Source organism: Monopterus albus, unplaced genomic scaffold (genome assembly GCF_001952655.1).
Source record: "Monopterus albus unplaced genomic scaffold, M_albus_1.0 scaffold126.1, whole genome shotgun sequence".
NCBI lineage: Eukaryota > Metazoa > Chordata > Actinopteri > Synbranchiformes > Synbranchidae > Monopterus > Monopterus albus.
Window position 1 is genome coordinate 3,526,394 of NW_018128006.1, and position 19,394 is coordinate 3,545,787.

At 40.2% G+C, this 19,394-nt stretch overlaps 1 protein-coding gene across 1 annotated transcript in view; it reads right to left on the reverse strand.

Annotated features, from left to right (window-relative positions):
* The window catches only part of cep104 (centrosomal protein 104), a 28,839-nt gene extending 9,621 nt beyond the window's left edge, over nucleotides 1-19,218 (reverse strand). The window contains exons 1-13 of the mRNA XM_020612517.1: nucleotides 19,125-19,218; nucleotides 18,248-18,374; nucleotides 17,899-18,072; nucleotides 17,529-17,667; nucleotides 15,050-15,112; nucleotides 13,696-13,772; nucleotides 12,637-12,805; nucleotides 10,274-10,429; nucleotides 8,417-8,644; nucleotides 7,432-7,647; nucleotides 6,607-6,774; nucleotides 5,710-5,883; nucleotides 3,960-4,136 (exon numbers count right to left, since the gene is read on the reverse strand). Coding sequence (XP_020468173.1) covers nucleotides 3,960-4,136; nucleotides 5,710-5,883; nucleotides 6,607-6,774; nucleotides 7,432-7,647; nucleotides 8,417-8,644; nucleotides 10,274-10,429; nucleotides 12,637-12,805; nucleotides 13,696-13,772; nucleotides 15,050-15,112; nucleotides 17,529-17,667; nucleotides 17,899-18,072; nucleotides 18,248-18,374; nucleotides 19,125-19,131 — 1,875 coding nt within the window. The 5' untranslated portion in view covers nucleotides 19,132-19,218. The remainder of the gene's footprint in view (nucleotides 1-3,959; nucleotides 4,137-5,709; nucleotides 5,884-6,606; nucleotides 6,775-7,431; nucleotides 7,648-8,416; nucleotides 8,645-10,273; nucleotides 10,430-12,636; nucleotides 12,806-13,695; nucleotides 13,773-15,049; nucleotides 15,113-17,528; nucleotides 17,668-17,898; nucleotides 18,073-18,247; nucleotides 18,375-19,124) is intronic.
* Between the last annotated feature and the right edge of the window lie 176 nt (nucleotides 19,219-19,394).

Below are 19,394 nucleotides of genomic sequence, written 5' to 3' on the forward strand. Positions count from 1 at the left end.
TTGTTGATGACATGACATGTACACTTAGAAACTGGCTTTGTTTTAGGTATGTTCAGATCATACTTGAATGCCGGGTGATCATAAACCTGAGCAGATACCATCAATATTAAAGTAACCAGATTACAGTTAGCTATCTGCAGTAAGCTGATTTCATAAACATCATGTTTGCTAGAAGCCAGGTAATCTGGGTAGGGAATTAGGGAAAGCTGATTTCCCCCTGCTTGATATCTCCTGGAGATATTTCCTGAACAAATGAATATATAGTAACTTTTTACTCACACACAAGTGGATGAGAAAGACTTTCAGACTGTATTACTGCATGATGGAGGGTGAAATTACCTTCAAACCTAATTCCATTCATCTAGTACAAGTCAAGATGGCCCTCTAACCTTTAAATAATCTTCTGGAGTAATTTATCAAAAAAACATATTTTTGGAAACTTCATATAGTATCTGTTAGTCACATAAAACCTTGTTATTTTTAATCGTCCTAATTGTCCTTGACATAGTTGGTCAAAACAATTGCACTTTCCCCCCATAATGCAAAAAAACAAACAAAAAAAAGGCGGCCCACCACCAAAAAGGTTTGTTGTGTCACACTGCTGTAAGGGGGCGTTCACACATTCAGTAAACTTGACAACAGGCCTGTCGCTGAAGTCAGTGGCCCAGAAAGGAAAAGAAAAGAGAGAGAAAGAAAATAGAGAGGTGCAAAGGTCTGAATGGCCAGCTATTTTAAAAATATGTACTAAAGTTGAAGATTAAGCTTCAAGTATGAGTACCACCCCATTGACAGTTTAGATTAAGAAAAACATCTGGCAAACACGCCTACTAATAGCTAGCAGCTAGCTTTATTTTTAATGTCCATTCTTGGCATGTATACAAACCTAACACAATGTGTCCTCTGACAGAAATAGCTGAATCTCGGGACTTTAGCTGTGTCAAAGAGGAAAGAAAGACAAGGACAGCTTTGGAGCTATTGTCCCAAGCAAGACATGGCAATTCTTAGCCTTGTGTAAGGCAGGTTCAACTGTCTCACATAATTAGCATACAATTAAATGTGACTTGCCCTAACTGAAATATGCTGGGGAAACAAAGCAGACCAAAGAAAATATTCAGTTCTTGTTTTTAACAATCAAAAGTCAACATTTTATGAAGCAATATTTGTTGTATAGTTTCATGTGCAATCAAATCGTGTGTAATCTTCTAATTCTAAACTCTGACAAAACCGAAGTCATTGTGCTTGGGCCTGAAAACCTTAGAAATCTGCCGTCTAATCATATAGTTACTTTAGATGACATAGCTCTTGCCTCCAGTACTACTGTGAGGAACCTTGGAGTCATCTTTGATCAGAATATGTCCTTTAAATCACACATAAATCAAGTCTCTAGAACTGCCTTCTTTCTTGCAAAATATTGCAAAAATCAGGAGCATCCTGTCTCAAAGTGATGCTGAAAAACTGGTCCATGCATTTGTTACTTCCAGGCTGGACTACTGTAACTCTTTACTATCAGGATGTCCCAATAATTCCCTAAAAACCCTCCAGTTAATCCAAAATGCTGCAGCCAGAGGACTGACAGGAACGAGCAAGAGAGATCATATCTCTCCCATATTAGCTTCTCTCCACTGGCTCCCTGTAAAATTCAGAATAGAATTTAAAAACCTTCTCCTAACATACAAAGCCCTTAATGACAAGGCTCCATCATATCTTAAAGACCTCGTAGAGCCTTATCATCCGAGCAGAGCACTTTGCTCTCAGAGTGCAGGTTTACTTGTGGTTCCTAGAGTCCACAGAAGCAGAATGGGAGGCAGAGCCTTTAGCTATCAAGCTCCTCTCCTATGGAACCAACTCCCAGTCTCAGTTCGGGAGGCGGACACCCTCTCTACCTTTAAGATTAGACTTAAGACGTTCCTTTTTGATAAAGCTTATAGTTAGGGCTGGATCAGGTGACCCTGAGCCTTCCCTTAGTTATGCTGCTATAGGCCTAGGCTGCTGGGGGCCCCATGATGCTCTGAGTTTCTCTCCCCTCCCCTCCCCTCTCCTCTCCTCTCTCTCCCTATGCTTCTATATGCCACCATTACACATCACTAACTCTGTGTCTCCTCTCTCCCGTAGTGTGTCCTCTCTCTCTCCCTGTACCTTTCTGCAGGTTGCCCTGGCCCTGGAGCTCTATGTTTCTGATGAGCAGTCACCGGCCACATCGACCTGATCAGTGTTTGATTGTTGTGTCTTGTTGCTTTTCTTCTTTTCTCTCTCCCCTCTATCCACTCACCCCATCCGGTCGAGGCAGAAGGCCGCCCACCAAGAGCCGGGGTCTGTCGGAGGTTTCTTCCGTTAAAGGGAGTTTTTCCTCCCCACTGTTGCCAAGTGCTTGCTCAAGGGGGATTTGTTGGGTTTTCCCTATGTAATAATAGTGATAACAGTAAGGTCTAGACCTTACTTTGTAAAGTGTCCTGAGATGACTTTTGTTGTGATTTGGCGCTATACAAATAAAATTTGATTTGATTTAATCAAAGAGAGGTGCCCATCGTCACATAAAGTGTCCATTATCCAGCATAAACCCTGTGAAGACAGTCACAACACACTGGCACTCCAGCCAGTGAAAGGGATTAACATCAAAAGGTAAACTGTGTACAAAGGCCACCCATCCCTTGCTCAGCAATGCTGCGACAGCTTGCTATTATACTCTGTCTCTGACAAGTTATACAAAATTCATTCACCTTATTCTGTCAGTCTGCCTAAAGTTATCGAGGAATCTCCTCTGATTAGCTGATGAGCACAGAAACATACCAGTGATCTCAACAGAACATCAAACATAAGGAAACACAGCCTGTTCCTATTGTAATAGTTCAAACTTGGTGTCTTTTATACGTTTCTCATCAAACTGTTTAATGCGATGGTCAGGAGAGATGACGAGCTGTGGAACAGAGTACAAACCTGTCACATCTCAATTCAAACAGCAAATGTTTCCCAAGCAAACATAGGCAGTCAACACAAAAGAGGCGGGCACTAAGCAAGTATGTGCAAACATGGGCCGCACAGTGCCCCCTCTGTGCTTTGGCTCCTCAAAAAGGAGAAACCTAACAATTTGTTGTCACTGATAAAAGCCATGCAGAGTCAAGAGGAGTGAGGGGGATGGGTGGAGGACTGGTCATAAACTGGAGAGGGGGGGGATGGAAGAGCTCATTGCCCGGCCTGGTCAACAGTTTTATCGTTTGCACATAGATATTAGGGGATGTAAAGTAGATGCCAGTTGTGACAACATTAGGTAGATAGGTAGGTAGGTAGGTAGGACTTTATTGGGAAATTCCTGTGTTTCAGCAGCAATAGAGAGCAGCAACAAAACACCATTAACTCAGCCAACTGACAGCATATCTGGATAACTGAATAATTACAGCAAGCCAGGGAGAGACTGCTCCCCTTTCAGTTAGACACATCAAAATTACTAAGCCAAATGTAATGCAAGACTAGCTTGATGGCCGTCTACTTTATGGATGAGTAGTAAAGACATTATACTCTGCTATATGTCTATGTGTCATACAGTACATGTGATATCATGTTATAGAAGGTATGTTTGCTTTTTCCAGATTGGAAAAAGTATGACTGGACAGCTGAGGAAAACCAGCAGTAGCTGTAAACAGCTTTAGTACAAAAATCTGTAAAGGCCTGATTCTTGACAGCCAGTACCTACAGTGGCCACTCTCAATATTTAGTACATTTTAAATTTGTTTCAAAGATTTTACAGACTACCCCTTAAAACATTTCAGAGTGTCCTCCAGAACATTTCTGACATGGTGGAAAAACCCAAGATGCCAATTTCAGACAGCGTGACACTGAAAGTCTCAGAGTACAGAAGCCAAGAGGCACCCTGGTGGCATTATTTTCAAATTAATTAAGGATGCCAACATCACCAAATAAAACAAAGAATGGATAGATGCCTTCACTTTTATTGGGTCCCTTACCATCATGACATTGTCCAAGGTGAAGCCTGAGCTCTCTGTACCCAGTTTAGAGAGTAGTTTCTCGAGCAGCTCGGCCCGACTCTGAGCCAGACGAGCGGGAAAGTTGGACCTAAAGGGCTTCACTAGCTCACTGGGGATTACCTGCAGGGCCCGTACCTCCTTCAAAACAGCAATTTCCTAAGCGGGTGGCATGAGAAAAACACAGTGACTTTGAAATTTACATTCACTCTCATAGCAAACTCACTTTAAATGAAGTAATATGTGTCCTCTAAGTATGCAGGCATTGACATTTCTTGAGAATTTGTCAAGTATCTTCTTCAAACATCAGTCTGTGAGAAATCAACATGATGAACAAATGAGGATTTCATTCTAAGAGGAATGACATTTTATAAAGGTTTAGTCATAGTTCCTGAAGTACTAAATTTAGTTGTTGTAAAATTGTTGTAAAATTCATTTTGTGGAAAAACACAACTGATTCAGGTGCAGGGACCTGAAGAATCTGGAAAGGTCTGTTTATAATTTATATGGGTCAGCTTTGCTACAAGAGCAATGAGGAAGAAAATGATTAGTTCAGCATTACTGGTGGATCTCTGACCTGTTGGATTATGTTAATGATTTACTGGGAGTTTTTCTGAACATGTTTCATGGACATGGTACAGTAGTTCTTTCAGGACATTTTTTGTGTTTTCCATTGCCATTTTTGTGGAGTGCTGATAGAGGCTATGTCCCAGACTTCATCTTGATATCAATTTCTGATTGAAGTCTTCTTATTTCTGCCTTAGTTAATTTGCATTCTTCTTACTTTCTGAAAAATAAGCAGCAGTAAAGTTCTTTTCCAGTTTTTGCATTAAATTTTTATCCTCCAGCCCAAAACATCAAACTTTATTTAATCATCCCTCCGTTTTTCAAGCTGCTATCTTTGATGTGTAAAATATGTCTCTGCCACCCTCCCTTATCATTCTCACTTCATGCTACCGGACTGGCTTTAGTCTGACGAACTGGTGGCATGTAACCCATGCTGGTCTTAAATAAACAAGTATATTCTATTATTTTATTTTACTTCTAGAGCAGAAGTAAACCAGATGTTATGGTTTTACTTCAGTGTTTTATGTCATATGTAGATGCAGAAGATACACGTACACTGTAGTGGTAAAAACAATCTTTACTGTAATTACTCTGATGTATTGACAGCGTGGTTGTACTGGTTTGATTTCTAATGTGCTTGACTTTGTTGTCATACTGTCTTGGTAACCGTTCCACCCTTGTATATGCCTGCATCAAGGGAAAGGGAGGTTACTTAAATTACTGTGCATTTGTTATAAAGTGAAGTTCCACCCTGACGTGTAGAAATGTATTTTCAAGAAATAACTATCACTTTAAATTTGAGACATAATAACCACAAACATGAACATTAGCCGCCTCATCAGTATATCTGATACTACATGCCACCAACTGTTTTTGATGAGAACTCTACTGATGCGCTTTGTAGCACAATGTTATATTGTTTATTGGAGTAAAAAAAGAAAAAGGGTGTTGATTTCGCAACATTATCAAGCAAAAGCTTCCACAGAGCTCTTTGTAAGACAAGATGGTAGAGGAGTAAAGCTGAATGGAAAATGTATTGCTAAATTATCTTCTCATCAGTCAAATCAAAACTACTAAGAAGGCAGAGGATAGGTCAACACGAAGCAAAGCATTAATAAAGTCAACTGGTACCCAATAATCATGTCAGTCTAGGGTGTTACAATACCTCTATAAAGGTAATGGCAGGGGCCCGGAGGCGGCTGGCTGACTCTCCCGTTCTGGCCAGTAGGTTAGGCCAGGTCTGCTCCAAGCAGTGACTCAACTCAGCTCGGCCCAGCCCCAGACCTGGGATCGACTGGCTCAGCAGTAGCCGAAGCAGCTTCAAGGAGGTCTGGAAAACCTGAGGAGAGAGACAGTGGGTGTTTAAAGTCAAAACTCGGTGGGCTTTCCAAAAAAAGCTAGCACCAGGGTGATGTCACTTAGCAGCGACTTGGCAAAGTTTAGTTTGAGCTGGTTACAGAAAGCAGATGGAGAGTGAAAATCAGTAGCTGGGGAAATTTTATTAAAAAAAAAAAAATCTGCTGACTAACAAGCTGACCTTGTAGTGAAAGGCTGCTTCTTACAGGTAAAGTGAATTTTCAGTGCATTATCAATATTTCTGGAATTTTCTCTTTAAAAAAAACACTAGGCTACATTTAGACCACTGAGTTGCCAGAGAAAGGTGTATTTAACATAAACTAAATTGAAGCACATTTGTGAAGCTGCAAAATGACCAGTTAACACCTTAATACATCAATGTGGACCAGGAAAATAAATAGCCACACTACCCTTTTAATTACAGATGAGTTCCAGAAGGGTTACAAAGTCAAAAGTGTTTGTGTAAAGAAGCTAGTTCTGGGAGAAATGTTGCCTATGTTACAGTGGGGAACATTGTTAAGGGTGTTCATGTTCCAGTGTGTACTCACGTTTTAACAACATGAACATTAGTTCTGTTTACAACACGAATACAGAGAACATGATTGACAGAAGGCTTTGTTAGTAACAAACATATCCAGAGGTCCTTTTCTGTTTGATTAAATGGACATTCACACCGAGACAATGCTGTACTGAGGAAATGACTCACCGATGATGCTTTATCCAGAAGGGCCTTCTTAACCAAGAAGACTGCAGCTCTTATCATGTTTCTCAGCTCCTCCTTGGGGATAGTAGGTGATACCACCAAAAGCCTCTTGTACACAGCCAGCAGAGCATCCTCTCTGTAGGACCATATTTTGGAGTACGCCCCAGCCACCTGGAAAAGAACAGAGGGCAAAAAAGATAACACATACATTAGTTAGTAGGGTATTACAGCAGCGTGCATAGGCTAGGTCAAGTATAAAAATCCTATATATTACACACTGGCTTATCTGCTGATATTCACTGAAAATAAACATTTCCACAAAGATCTCTTAAAGCTGCGCTAATCAATATACTTTATATTAAGACTATGGATTAATAAAGGATTATGCATCGTGTGAAAAAAGTTGCTCAAAGTGGCAAACCCAGAGAGAATTATCCCCTTAATTCTACATGACATGTTATCATGTTATATGTTTTTCTGCCCACAAAAGTCCACTTTTATTGACCCAGTTTTGAGCAGCTGAAGGCAACTGTTTACAGCCAAAAAGCTCTGAAAAAAACAACTTTACATGCTTTGACATTCAGTTCCACCTGATACGAGTGCCTTAAAGCTACAGGTGCATTATATAACAAAAGACTGTATAGCAAATTACTTTTCCCTAGGGGCACCAGGACCAAGACATACAAAGAGACAGAGAGGAGAAAGATCACAACAGATGAGTAAGTACATACTAATGAATGTCCTAGAGGAATATCAGAAAGAATTTCTTAGAGAACACGTGGAAATAAAAAGCTTAGCTAACTATGTTTTCTCGCCTCTTTTTCTCACCAGACTTTCTCCATAAACGTCTATTGGAAGGCCTGCCTCTTTCTGGGTCTTCTCAGTCAGGGGCTCTGGCTCTCCGCTTCTCTCAGCGCTGGGCAGACTCCCATGGGTGTCAGGTTGGAGGGAGTCCCCCTCTGCAGGGCTTTGGATGACCTCCACTGACTGTTCTTTCCTCTGCAGGGCTGGTAGCGGCCTCTCATCATAAGGCACACTGGTAACCTGTAACAAGACAACACAACATAACGAAACATACATTATACAACTTTCACATTTTATTTGTGATTTTGTAATGCTATTTCATTGTATAGGTAGTGTATACGTATTTCTCAGCACAAGACACATTAAAGAGATCCCTTACTTTAGTAAACTGATCTAACACTTTAAAGACTGAATCAGATGTGCAGCCTTTTGAAAGATTTATCACCTCTACCTTTCTTCATTTCACTAATGCTCACTTCCACCTGATGCTTGTTTATTCAAAATCATGATAACAATGAATGTTTAACCCACAGGTCAGCATAGTCTTCGGTGCCCCTAGGCTAACTGGCACCCTGCTGCTTTGTATGAGTGTCAAGGCCCAAACATGAGGCCAGGTTGGCAACGACTGGAGTCAACCAACTGTTGCATGCTTTTAATTAAATAGTGAAACCCAAACCTGTAGTAGGGCCTGTCTCAGTATGGTGTGAGTAAAGTATAGATGTCCCTGCTGGTTAAAATCTCCCTGTGTGCTTCATGTTCCAAGACAGCTTAAGGCAGGCGTTGTTAAGGTGTTCTTAAGGTGCTACAGTCAAATAAGTTGTTTTTACAGGTATACAGGGACTGAATGCAAGCTGAACAAGCTATACGTACAGGTCCATTTACTGGAAAATACTGGGTTTGTCATTACTAACCATCTTCAAAAAAATTTGGAGTTATTACTATTTTCACTGTTGTGTAAAGATGTTGTGATGTGTTGCACCATCAACATATTTGGTAAAGTAGTCCATACACCAATGTTCGGTAAAGCAGCACGGACGAAGGTTGTGTCAGGTTGGCTGCTAAGTTTGGGCACCACAGTTTCTACATCTGAAGGATGGTTCTGAGGAGCACTGGTTTTCTTCCCCTTCCCCACTGTGTCTGTGGGCACAAGAGGCTTGGTGGGAACTGAAGGCAGCTGTGGAGAAGACAGTAGAGAGGGAGCACCCTGGGCTGGGGATGGATCCAATGTCCTCATGATCTGGTGACATTGTGGAAAGACAGAACAAAAGCTTATATAGGGAAACTATAATTCAGTCTGCACAAAGTTGTACAACATACAGTATTGTTCAAAATAATAGCAGTACAATGTGACTAACCAGAATAATCCAGGTTTTTAGTATATTTTTTATTGCTACATGGCAAACAAGTTACCAGTAGGTGCAGTAGATTCTCAGAAAGCAAACAAGACCCAGCATTCATGATATGCACACTCTTAAGGCTGTGCAATTGGGCAATTAGTTGAAAGGGGTGTGTTCAAAAAAATAGCAGTGTCTGCCGTTGACTGTACAAACGGTGCAAAAAATTATAGGCTGTTCAGCTAAAATGATCTCCAATGCCTTAAAATGGAGAGCAAAACCAGAGAGACGTGGAAGAAAACGGAAGACAACCATCAAAATGGATCGAAGAATAACCAGAATGGCAAAGGCCCAGCCAATGATCAGCTCCAGGATGATCAAAGACAGTCTGGAGTTACCTGTAAGTACTGTGACAGTTAGAAGACGTCTGTGTGAAGCTAATCTATTTTCAAGAATCCCCCGCAAAGTCCCTCTGTTAAAAAAAAGGCACGTGCAGAAGAGGTTACAATTTGCCAAAGAACACGTCAACTGGCCTAAAGAGAAATGGAGGAACATTTTGTGGACTGATGAGAGTAAAATTGTTCTTTTTGGGTCCAAGGGCTACAGACAGTTTGTGAGACGACCCCCAAACTCTGAATTCAAGCCACAGTACACAGTGAAGACAGTGAAGCATGGTGGTGCAAGCATCATGATATGGGCATGTTTCTCCTACTATGGTGTTGGGCCTATTTATCGCATACCAGGGATCATGGATCAGTTTGCATATGTCAAAATACTTGATGAGGTCATGTTGCCTTATGCTGAAGAGGACATGCCCTTGAAATGGTTGTTTCAACAAGACAATGACCCCAAACACACTAGTAAACGAGCAAAGTGTTGGTTCCAAACCAACAAAATTAATGTTATGGAGTGGCCAGCCCAATCCCCGGACCTTAATCCAATCGAGAACTTGTGGGGTGATATCAAAAATGCTGTTTCTGAAGCAAAACCAAGAAATGTAAATGAATTGTGGAATGTTGTTAAAGAATCATGGAGTGGAATAACAGCTGAAAGGTGCCACAAGTTGGTTGACTCCATGCCACACAGATGTGAAGCAGTTATAAAAAACTGTGGTCATACAACTAAATATTAGTTTAGTGATTCACAGGATTGCTAAATCCTAGAAACAAAAACGTTTGTACAACATAGTTTTGTGTTTGTACAGTCAACGGCAGACAATGCCATTTTTTTAAAAACACACCCCTTTCAAACAATTTCCCAATTGCACAGCCTTAAGAACGTGCATATCATGAATGCTGGGTCTTGTTTGCTTTCTGAGAATCTACTGCACCTACTGGTAACTTGTTTGCCATGTAGCAATAAAAAATATACTAAAAACCTGGATTATTCTGGTTAGTCAAATTGTACTGCTATTATTTTGAACAATACTGTACATACTGTAAGGGAATAATTTCCCCAGATCACCATCACAAACTTGTCCACCTGCAGTTACTACATAGATGAAGTGTCACCAACAGTGGCTGATGACTGACCGTTGTCATGTCCAGCAGGTTGTGCACCTCCAGCTGTTGGTAGACACTCCTTCTGTAGTCTTCCATTAGCTCCTTCTTCTTCTTGGCCAAGTCATAGTCTTCCTTTTCAATGGCACATTGCTTCTCCACATCGTATCGAGCCAAACGCTCCCCCACCTGAAAGAGGGACAGCGAGTGATAAAAACAGCCCTGCAGTGACACAGTGAGCCTATGCTACAAGTTTAGAGAGGTAAACATGAGAGCATAGCTTTAGGTTTCTCTCACTATATTGAATAAAACTATGTGATATTTACTTTTTCTGCCTGGTACTGCTGACAGCTCAAGGAATTATTTTCCAGTGTCTGTAATTGTCTTGGAAGTTACAGTAGAGCACCAGCTGAGAGATCAACTACACTTAAAACCATAACTCATTATTTTGACACTTTAAAATATACAGCCTGTTTGAATCCTTGTCCTAAATAGAATTTTGTGTATTCTTGGTTTTGTGTTTTCTTAAAGGATTATTCCAGTTTCCAGTGTAGTAATATTATTAAAAATGATCAAACTATCAAATGTAAAAATCCATCACACTTAATAGATCAACTTCCTGGTTCAGTGTTGACCCACTATATTTACTCTATGTGCACACTGTTCCTGTGCAGTAAGTGATTATGACTAGCATTTCAACTGTGATCACTTATATTTAACCTCCAAATGTCCAGAACCTAAAAATTTATATAAAGGTTTTAAATCCAACAGATTTATCCTTTAAGCTACAGCTGCACTGGTTTTTGGCCTGTCATGTTCATTTCTGCCCTACATAATACAAAATAATACAGCTCTCTGGCAACATGTGTGGCATGTGTGTAGGTGTGGCATGTGGTGAATCACTATGACGTGCAAGCTGGAAAATCCAACACATAACTTCTTGAGAAAATTCCATCAAGCTAATTGAAGTTGCTACCTAGGTGCCAAGTGACGCAGTTTGAATGGCACTGCTTTGTAATTCTTTACTTTCCTTTGGTCAAAACAAACTGGTGCACTCCACATGGCAGCTGTTTCTCTAATTTAGAATTAGTAGCATGTGGTGCATTCTGATCTCTGAAACCCCAATCTGGTATATGCCCCTATGCTTCTTTCAAGATAAGTAAAAGTGGACTGAGTAAGGTGGAAATATGAGCCAATACCCTGCCTTCTGTCCTGCCTTATTTCTGTCTTGTGTTTTCAGATTTCATGCAGCACCATAAACCATCCTATGAGATCATGAGAGTGCGATGACACAGGATTTTCAACATGACTACCTGAGCAAGTGCTTTGTCTGTGATGGTAATATGCCATAGTAACAAGGAGCTTGTGTAAATGTGTGCTATTGGGTTACAGAAAAAGACTTGTGGTTAGGAATGGGACAGACACTACCCGAGGACCATTACTGCAGCTGTCACACTTATTAAGAATTCATGGACAGCATGGTAACGCTGTATACAAAGGAGGCCAGAAACAAGAATGTGAACAATGTTTAACAATTACTGTTACAAACGCTGAAATACACTAGATATTTGTAAAGAAAAAAGAAGCCTCACAGAGTTGAGATTTCCAGTAGAAATCTGAAAAACTGTGACAAATTATTTCCTTACCACAGTAAAACATTTCCCACAGTCTTTCTAGCTGTAGATTCTGTACCTGGCTGCTTGTGGACTCCATCCCAGCACTAATCATAAATTGACTTTGAGCACAGTTTCTCAAAATTCAAACTACACTTCCCTTAAGGGCATTGTTGATTGCTGTAACAAACTATGGAAAATAGAGATCACAATATTTACTTCAAGTGACTTCACAGAATAGTTCATTTTGGAACATTTGGGAAACATTCGTTTTCTTGCATATGAAAGACTTGTACTCTAATGGTCAACAATCTCTAGACACCACCTCTAAAACACCCTAATTATCTAATTGTATTTGGTTTGTATAATCTGTATAAAAAGAAAAATGAAAAATCTTTTTAAACTTTTGAAGGCATTAAAAATAAATTATTCAAGACTAAAATGTTCTCACTGCAGCATGAACACACCCTTATACAGTATCTGTGTGGCATACTGGCCAAATATTTGGTTTGTTTTTTAAATGGTCTTATACTTGTATAAAGCTTTTCAGCACACTCAAGGCGCTTTCACACTACTTGGCCATTCACACATTCACACACCGATGTTATCACCGAGAGCAACTGTGGGTTCAGTGTCTTGCTCAAGGACACTTCGACATGTTGACTGGACAAGCCAGGAATCGAACTCGTAATCTTCCGGTTAGGAAATAAACCGCTCTACCTCCTGAGCCACAGCCGCCCCCAAATTTTATTGTATCCACCCAGTCTGCATCTAAGATTCTACCTTCTGCAGGTCAGCGATGGCCTGCTTCAGATTCTTGACCTGCTCATACTTCTCCTGCTGCACCATGTCCTGCTTCTTTTGATCCAGGAGACGGATTATATGGGCAACTTCAGGGTCCTGGTACATGTCAAAGGCCAGATCGTCCAAGGGGGCGATGGACTCACATTTCCTGGGGGCAAGACATGACACAAAGACAACAGTGTCTTTTTAAGATGAATCATTACATAAATTAAGGAGTGAAAATATTTGTCACAAGAACAAAGTTCTGTCACATCAGAGCTTGGAGGAGCTCTTGGCAGTTAAACGTATGCCAGGCTGACAAGTTCAGATTCTTTTGCACAAAGAGGGTGTGACAAAAGCAGAGCAAACATCAGTTTGGCTTTTTGAAATGGAGAGGGTTAAAGCCACCCACAGGGCTCAGATTTGATTCAGATGTGGCATTATTCCTTCTGGTTGTGTTGTTTTATTAAAAGTACCAACCTAGTGTAGTCATCTTTGTATTGAATTGGGATTTTAATTTGGGAGGAGCACTTTGAGATGTATGTAATGTTAGTGCTTTGTGTCACAAACCAGAGTAACAAGGTGTCCTACTGAACTGCCAAATTATCCCATTAGTCAGCTAATAATAACTTTAAACCTGAGGTTGAGTTTCGTTCGGTTTGTCACGATTGGGCATCTGTAATTTACATCATCACCAGGAAACGAGAAATGATGGGAGGGACAAAGAACATTTAGGAGCAGCTTATAGTGTCAGTTTGATTCAAGTTTCACTAGACCCTCACTAGGTTAATGTCAGTCTAAAGTACATGTGTTACTATCAGTTAAATGAACCTATATTGTGCAATTCCTGATCAAAGGGGAGAAATAAAGACTGACCCCCAAGGATCGACCATTTCGAAATGTGTTTTGCTCTTAGCACAGCCACCACCTGCATTGTCTTCAAATGGTCAAATGCACGACCCTGATGGCTTTATTGGTTGGCTTCCAGACTAAATGTCTTTGTTGAACAGTGTTATTGTCACAAAACAAAGAAACCAGGGTTCATTGGCCTAGCCTCACCCCATGAAGGTCATGTCCAAAGCAGCTTCCAGCTGGGTACTGTTGAGGTAGTGTTCGATCAGCTGTGCTCTGCTTGGCTGGGGGTAAACAGATGGACAAATTACACACACGTGCATATATACTGTTATATTACTGTGCTGCAAAAACTTGACTATTGCTATCTAATCACATTTGCTATAGGTGAATCTCAACTTCACCCCTTAGCTTAACCTAAAACTAAACATAACTCTTGCCTTTACAAAAGTGAGGATCAGACACAATGACTTTACTATAAACCAAAACAATCAGTTTGGCCAGATATCTCTAGAGGTAAGTGAGAAGATATATTCATAGGCTGTTTCTTGAGGAAAGATACAGAATAGGTGAATAATCTTTCTTCCGGTACCCACACCACAGTGTCCCTCCACACGGCAAACACAACCTCAACTCATATAACAGATTTAAGTGAACAAGATCAACCCTAGAGGCAAGATCATTGCTATAGTGAAGGTGCTCAGAGCCAGATTAGTGGGGTAACAATGCATAGCCTGTTCCCCGGAATCTGTGCAAGTGTGTGTCCCTGTTTTTCTGTGCATGTGTTTTAAGGCACTTTCTTTCCTCCAATAAATGGCTGTCTGCAGGACTATCAAATTACACTGGTGAACTAAAGGCTCCTGTGTGATTACATTCTGCCCTTTCTTTGTGTCTCATTGCTACATTCCTAACACATACACAAACACACATACCCTCATCAGATAAACACGTGTGCCTAAATACATATTTACACAGTGTCTTTGGGGCAGTGAATATGAATAAATATAGCATAAAACACCTGTAGTACACAATGTAGCACAATCCAATGCATCATCTCCATACAATTACATAGCACAACTACACCATCAAATATAGACATCGCCTTATCAAAATCACAGTAAGTTCACTCATCAAATCTCTGACAAAGTCTCAACATTATGATAGTGGTGGAGTTGGATTATCTTCTGTAGGTATTCACATACATTTGTCCGTCCTCAGCGGTTTTGTTACTTTATATTCAAACTAAAAAGCAGAAAGCAAATTGCAATAGAACAGTAAAAAGGAGAAACTTAGAATCCAGTTTGTTTTGTGAGGATTCATAATGAATAAACAAATGATATAAAACATGTGATGAATACTTAATTGACCTTGTTTAACAAACAGGTTTCCCATTTTAATAACCCAATAGTTCAAACTGTCATAGCAGCTGCAGTGTCAGTGGATGGATGGTAAGATGTCAATCAACCCTACTGAGAGAGAACAGTTTTTCACATAATCACAATCCAACATCGCCACCTACTGCTGTGCAGACGTAAGTTCAGTGATGGGAGTGCTCACTTACAATTGTGTTAAATGTATTGCCATCCAGAGAATCTCCCAGAACATTAATGGCAACCAAAGCAACCTGAAATCATAAAGAGATGTTGGTAAGGTGGTTCAATGAAACAAAACTGTCATAAATAGGTGAACACTGGGGATATTCTATATTTTTCTTAATATCAGCATTTCCCATGAAAAAAAACAAAACCATCCATCCATTATCTATACCACTTATCCCCATATAGGGTCACGGGGGACAAGGAGTCAATCTCAGCTGACATTTGACCAGACACGGGGTCCACCCTGGACAGGTCGCCAGACTATCACAGGTCTGACACATAGACAAACAACCACACACACCCACAGTCATGGGCAATTTAGAGTCGCCAATCAATCTAAGCTGCATGTCTTTGGGCTGTGGGAGGAAGCTGGAGTATGGTACCCAGAGAGAACCCATGCAGGCACAGGGAGAACATGCAAACTCCACACAGAAAGGCCCTGGGTCGGCCCAGGATCGAACCTCCACGCTGTAAGGCTACAGCACTAACCACTGCACCGCTGTAGCACCAGAACCAAACTAACAATTACCTAATCCTACTAACAAGTAGTAACTCTATGTAGTCAGAGCTGGTTACAACTGATACCTCTGTGCTACAAACCTTGTACAAAAGAGACGCATCACAGAGCAACACTGTTGTATGTATTGACTGACACGTTCCTTCATTACCATTATTATTTTGAGTCAGGTCCACATTAACTGTCCTGTTACTGTAAATACTGATTAGAGCAGTGTTTCCCAACCTTTTTGAGCCATGGCACATATTTGCATTAGAAAAATCACAACACACACCACCAAACAAAAATGTCACAAAAAGTATATTTATTGAAATATAATGAACATCTATTCGAACACTACTTCAACAGTACCCAGCTGGAAGCTGCTTTGGACATGACCCTCATGGGGTGAGGCTAAGCAATTTACTAGAACCTTCATCTGGGTCGGAATTTTCTCCAGGACCCAGGTCAGATTGACTACTTTTTCTTTTCAAATATTTATCCATCGCTATTAACTGCGGCGTTTTCTCACTTGCAGCGTGACTATGTACTTTCGTATTCAGTGCGATACCGCCCTCTAGTGGAAGAGCATGTAATTGTTCTGCCTGTCACTACATGCCGCTCGCTTAGAGTACCAATCAGGTGAAATCGGATAATCTTCCACGGCGCACCTGATGATTTCTCACGGCACACTTATGTGCCGCGGCACAGTGGTTGGGAAACACTGTATTAGAGGACCAAATGTTTATTAATCCACTGCTGAAAATAGTCCCCAGCAATTGCACTATTTACTCGAGTTTAAAGGTTGTTTGTTAGACAACAGTGCACAGCTATTTTAAGAAACTGTTTCCTGATTTAAAAATTAACCTATATATTTGTGAACTGTCTTTAAAGATTTAAACAAACTGGATTAGGGACTGAATGTCACACGCACAAACAGAGTAACACACTGGTAGGTTAACTTTTTTCACAGGATTGCTTGACAGTAAGAAAAACACAGAAAAACACCAGTCTTATCTTTTGAGTAAGATTAAAATCAGTATAGCCTCTTATCAGTGTTTGACACTGCTAAAAATCTAATTCAGGATGGAGATATGGAAGAAGCAGCCTGTAAATGTTAGAAAACATGAGCTGCAACTATTAAATTATTGCTAATTACACAATTGACTATTCTTGTGTAATCATAGCTCATCACATCAGAGCCAACAGCCATTTCTCTCATCAATAAAAAACCCAAAGGCATTTAATTTAAGAGATTATAAAATTGATTATCAAAATTAGAATCAAATAATTTTCTGTCAATATGCTAAATGATTATTTGACTACTTATTTCAGCCCTACTGAAAATGCAGATTAACCTTAAGAAATATTGGGAAATGAATTATTGAAAGTCTGCAGTCATAATTTAAAGCACATAGTATTCCACACAATTTGGTTTTTCAATACATTCTTGACATCAACAGAACACATACTCTACCTTCTCAGATTACCCTAAATTAATTTTTTAACACTGTGTAGATATCAAGACATTTAGGGTAATCTTTAAAACAGTGTAGTATCACAATAATTAGACTTTAAAATATATTATCGAAGGGGTTGTAGCTCTCACCTGTATTGCTATTGGATACCAGGCTGATGACAAGCTACGTTCTGCTAGAGAGAGCCTCATGCAGCAGAAACAAAATAACTACTCAAAAATAGAGCCAATGGCTTTAACACCAAGACTGAAAAACAATGTTTACAGAAAAGTCTGCAGCTAGAGTTGCTGTTAACGACAAGATTCTCAATAATGTATGCTAATTACTCCTGGAAGGCAACACCAATGCAAACTAAATAATTTTAACAACCCATAATCAGATTTGCACATATAATCAAAGCTGCTCACAGTCTGCATTAATGTTCTGAAAAAAGGATTGTAGGTGTATTGCCACAGTCTAACAGAGTACCTGATTGTAGTGGTTGTAACTGTTGACATGGTTCCTATGAAAGGTTATTCTCAAGTACGTTCCAATGGCGTCTACATGGACTGACTTCAGCTCCCGTGCTTTGAAGCCTGTCTTCTCATTGTCTGACAAAGCAACATACCTGTGGTGAGAGTACATTGTTGCTTCCAGTTCAACTCCTCTGCTGAGAGATAGGCAACTAAAATACATTGCTACATTTTAATACATTTACGTCATCACTAGGAAAATCCAGCAGACCTCACTGAGCAGTTGATCACTTGAACTATGAGCAATTCAATACAATTCTAATTAAAATACACAAAAAGGTGCAAATCAAAACTGAAAGCGAGCCTGGCCAAATCTGTTGTCCCACCCGAGTCTGCGAAGCTGCCCTGGGAACCCTGAGTTGCTCGTTTCAGGGAGAGTGTCTCCAATGTGGAACTCCACCTTGGCCGGGATCAGGTACTGGTGAGCTAGCAGCTGTAGCTTCCTCACCCTACTTCTCTCCACCAGCTGGAAGGTGATGTGCTGAGGATAGGAGCACAGCCTGCAGAATATTGGATTCACATAACACTGAGTATCTCAAAGAAAAAAGGACAAACTATGAGTTGCTATTCATAAAAATGTTATTGCTCTTGCAGCAGTAAGAAGGCATGAAGTTGCCACGAATGAATGTGACATACAGTACGTATTTTTGAAAGCAAAGTACCGTGTACATGTACCTGCTGGATCTCCAGCCACTGACTGTGGGGGCATGAACCATAAGCTCCTTGGCACTGAAGTTGTCCTCATGACTTGAAGAGCTGACCACAGTAAATCCTATCTTCCTGGGCATCCCTCTGATAGACACTGACATAACACAAACAAAAAAACAAATAGGTAATGTTACTTTATTTTTGTAAATAAATTATTTTAATGTCACTTCACTTGTCCTGACCTAATGATGCTTAACTAAGTACTCATGAGTTTCTTTACATTCCATGAATCCAACAATCAAATATTAAGGCTATTAAATAACCTTTGATCTATACCACTAAGGACGAAACCAAAGTTAAATTGTAGCTACTTCACTCAATTATCATTTATGTGTGCTGAATGTCAGCAGTTGCATGTTGAATCTGAAGCAATTAAACATTTGTTGAAAGGCTTACTTCTTCTAGCTCCAGCCACCCGCGACCCTATTCAGGGTGGGAAGGGGGAATTAGCTAAATCAATCAGCTAACATAGCCAGTCCTCCAGAAGCTGTTCTGTATAGGGCTTGGACTGCTGGAGCTGGACCGGCTAATGTCCTGACAACCTACAGTATGTCCTGCCTCTTTTTGGGATACCGTTTAGAGTGAATGTAAGTCTTCCTACGTGCATTTCAAACACAGCTTACCATGAACATCACCGTAATGCTGACAGCTGCTAGTTCCACCTCATCTCCATAACCACCGCTGACAACAACGAGAACGCACATGCGCAGTGGTAGGGCTGACATTATTCGCAATGTATTGTGGTCAACATAGTTTTATTGGTAGTTTTTTTCTATCAACAGCCCATTTACTTTATGAATCGACTATGAATCTTGTCGACCTTTTCTAAGTTAAAAGGTCTTACCATTCATCGATGGCTAGATCCAGTCATTGGACCAGTGGTTGTACCTTCACAACGTCTTCCTCGTCTTCAGAGGTACAGAGCATAAATAGCAATCATTTACAGGAAGTAAAACTGTTCTCCAAAATAAAGGTATAACGTGTGACAGTATTTTCAAACTCTTTGGCAATTTATTATAGAGGTAACGTTAATGCTATAAAATAATATAAAATGATACATAAACATATGATAACAGGCTAAAACTGCGCTGACCCAAGGCCTCACAGACCTATA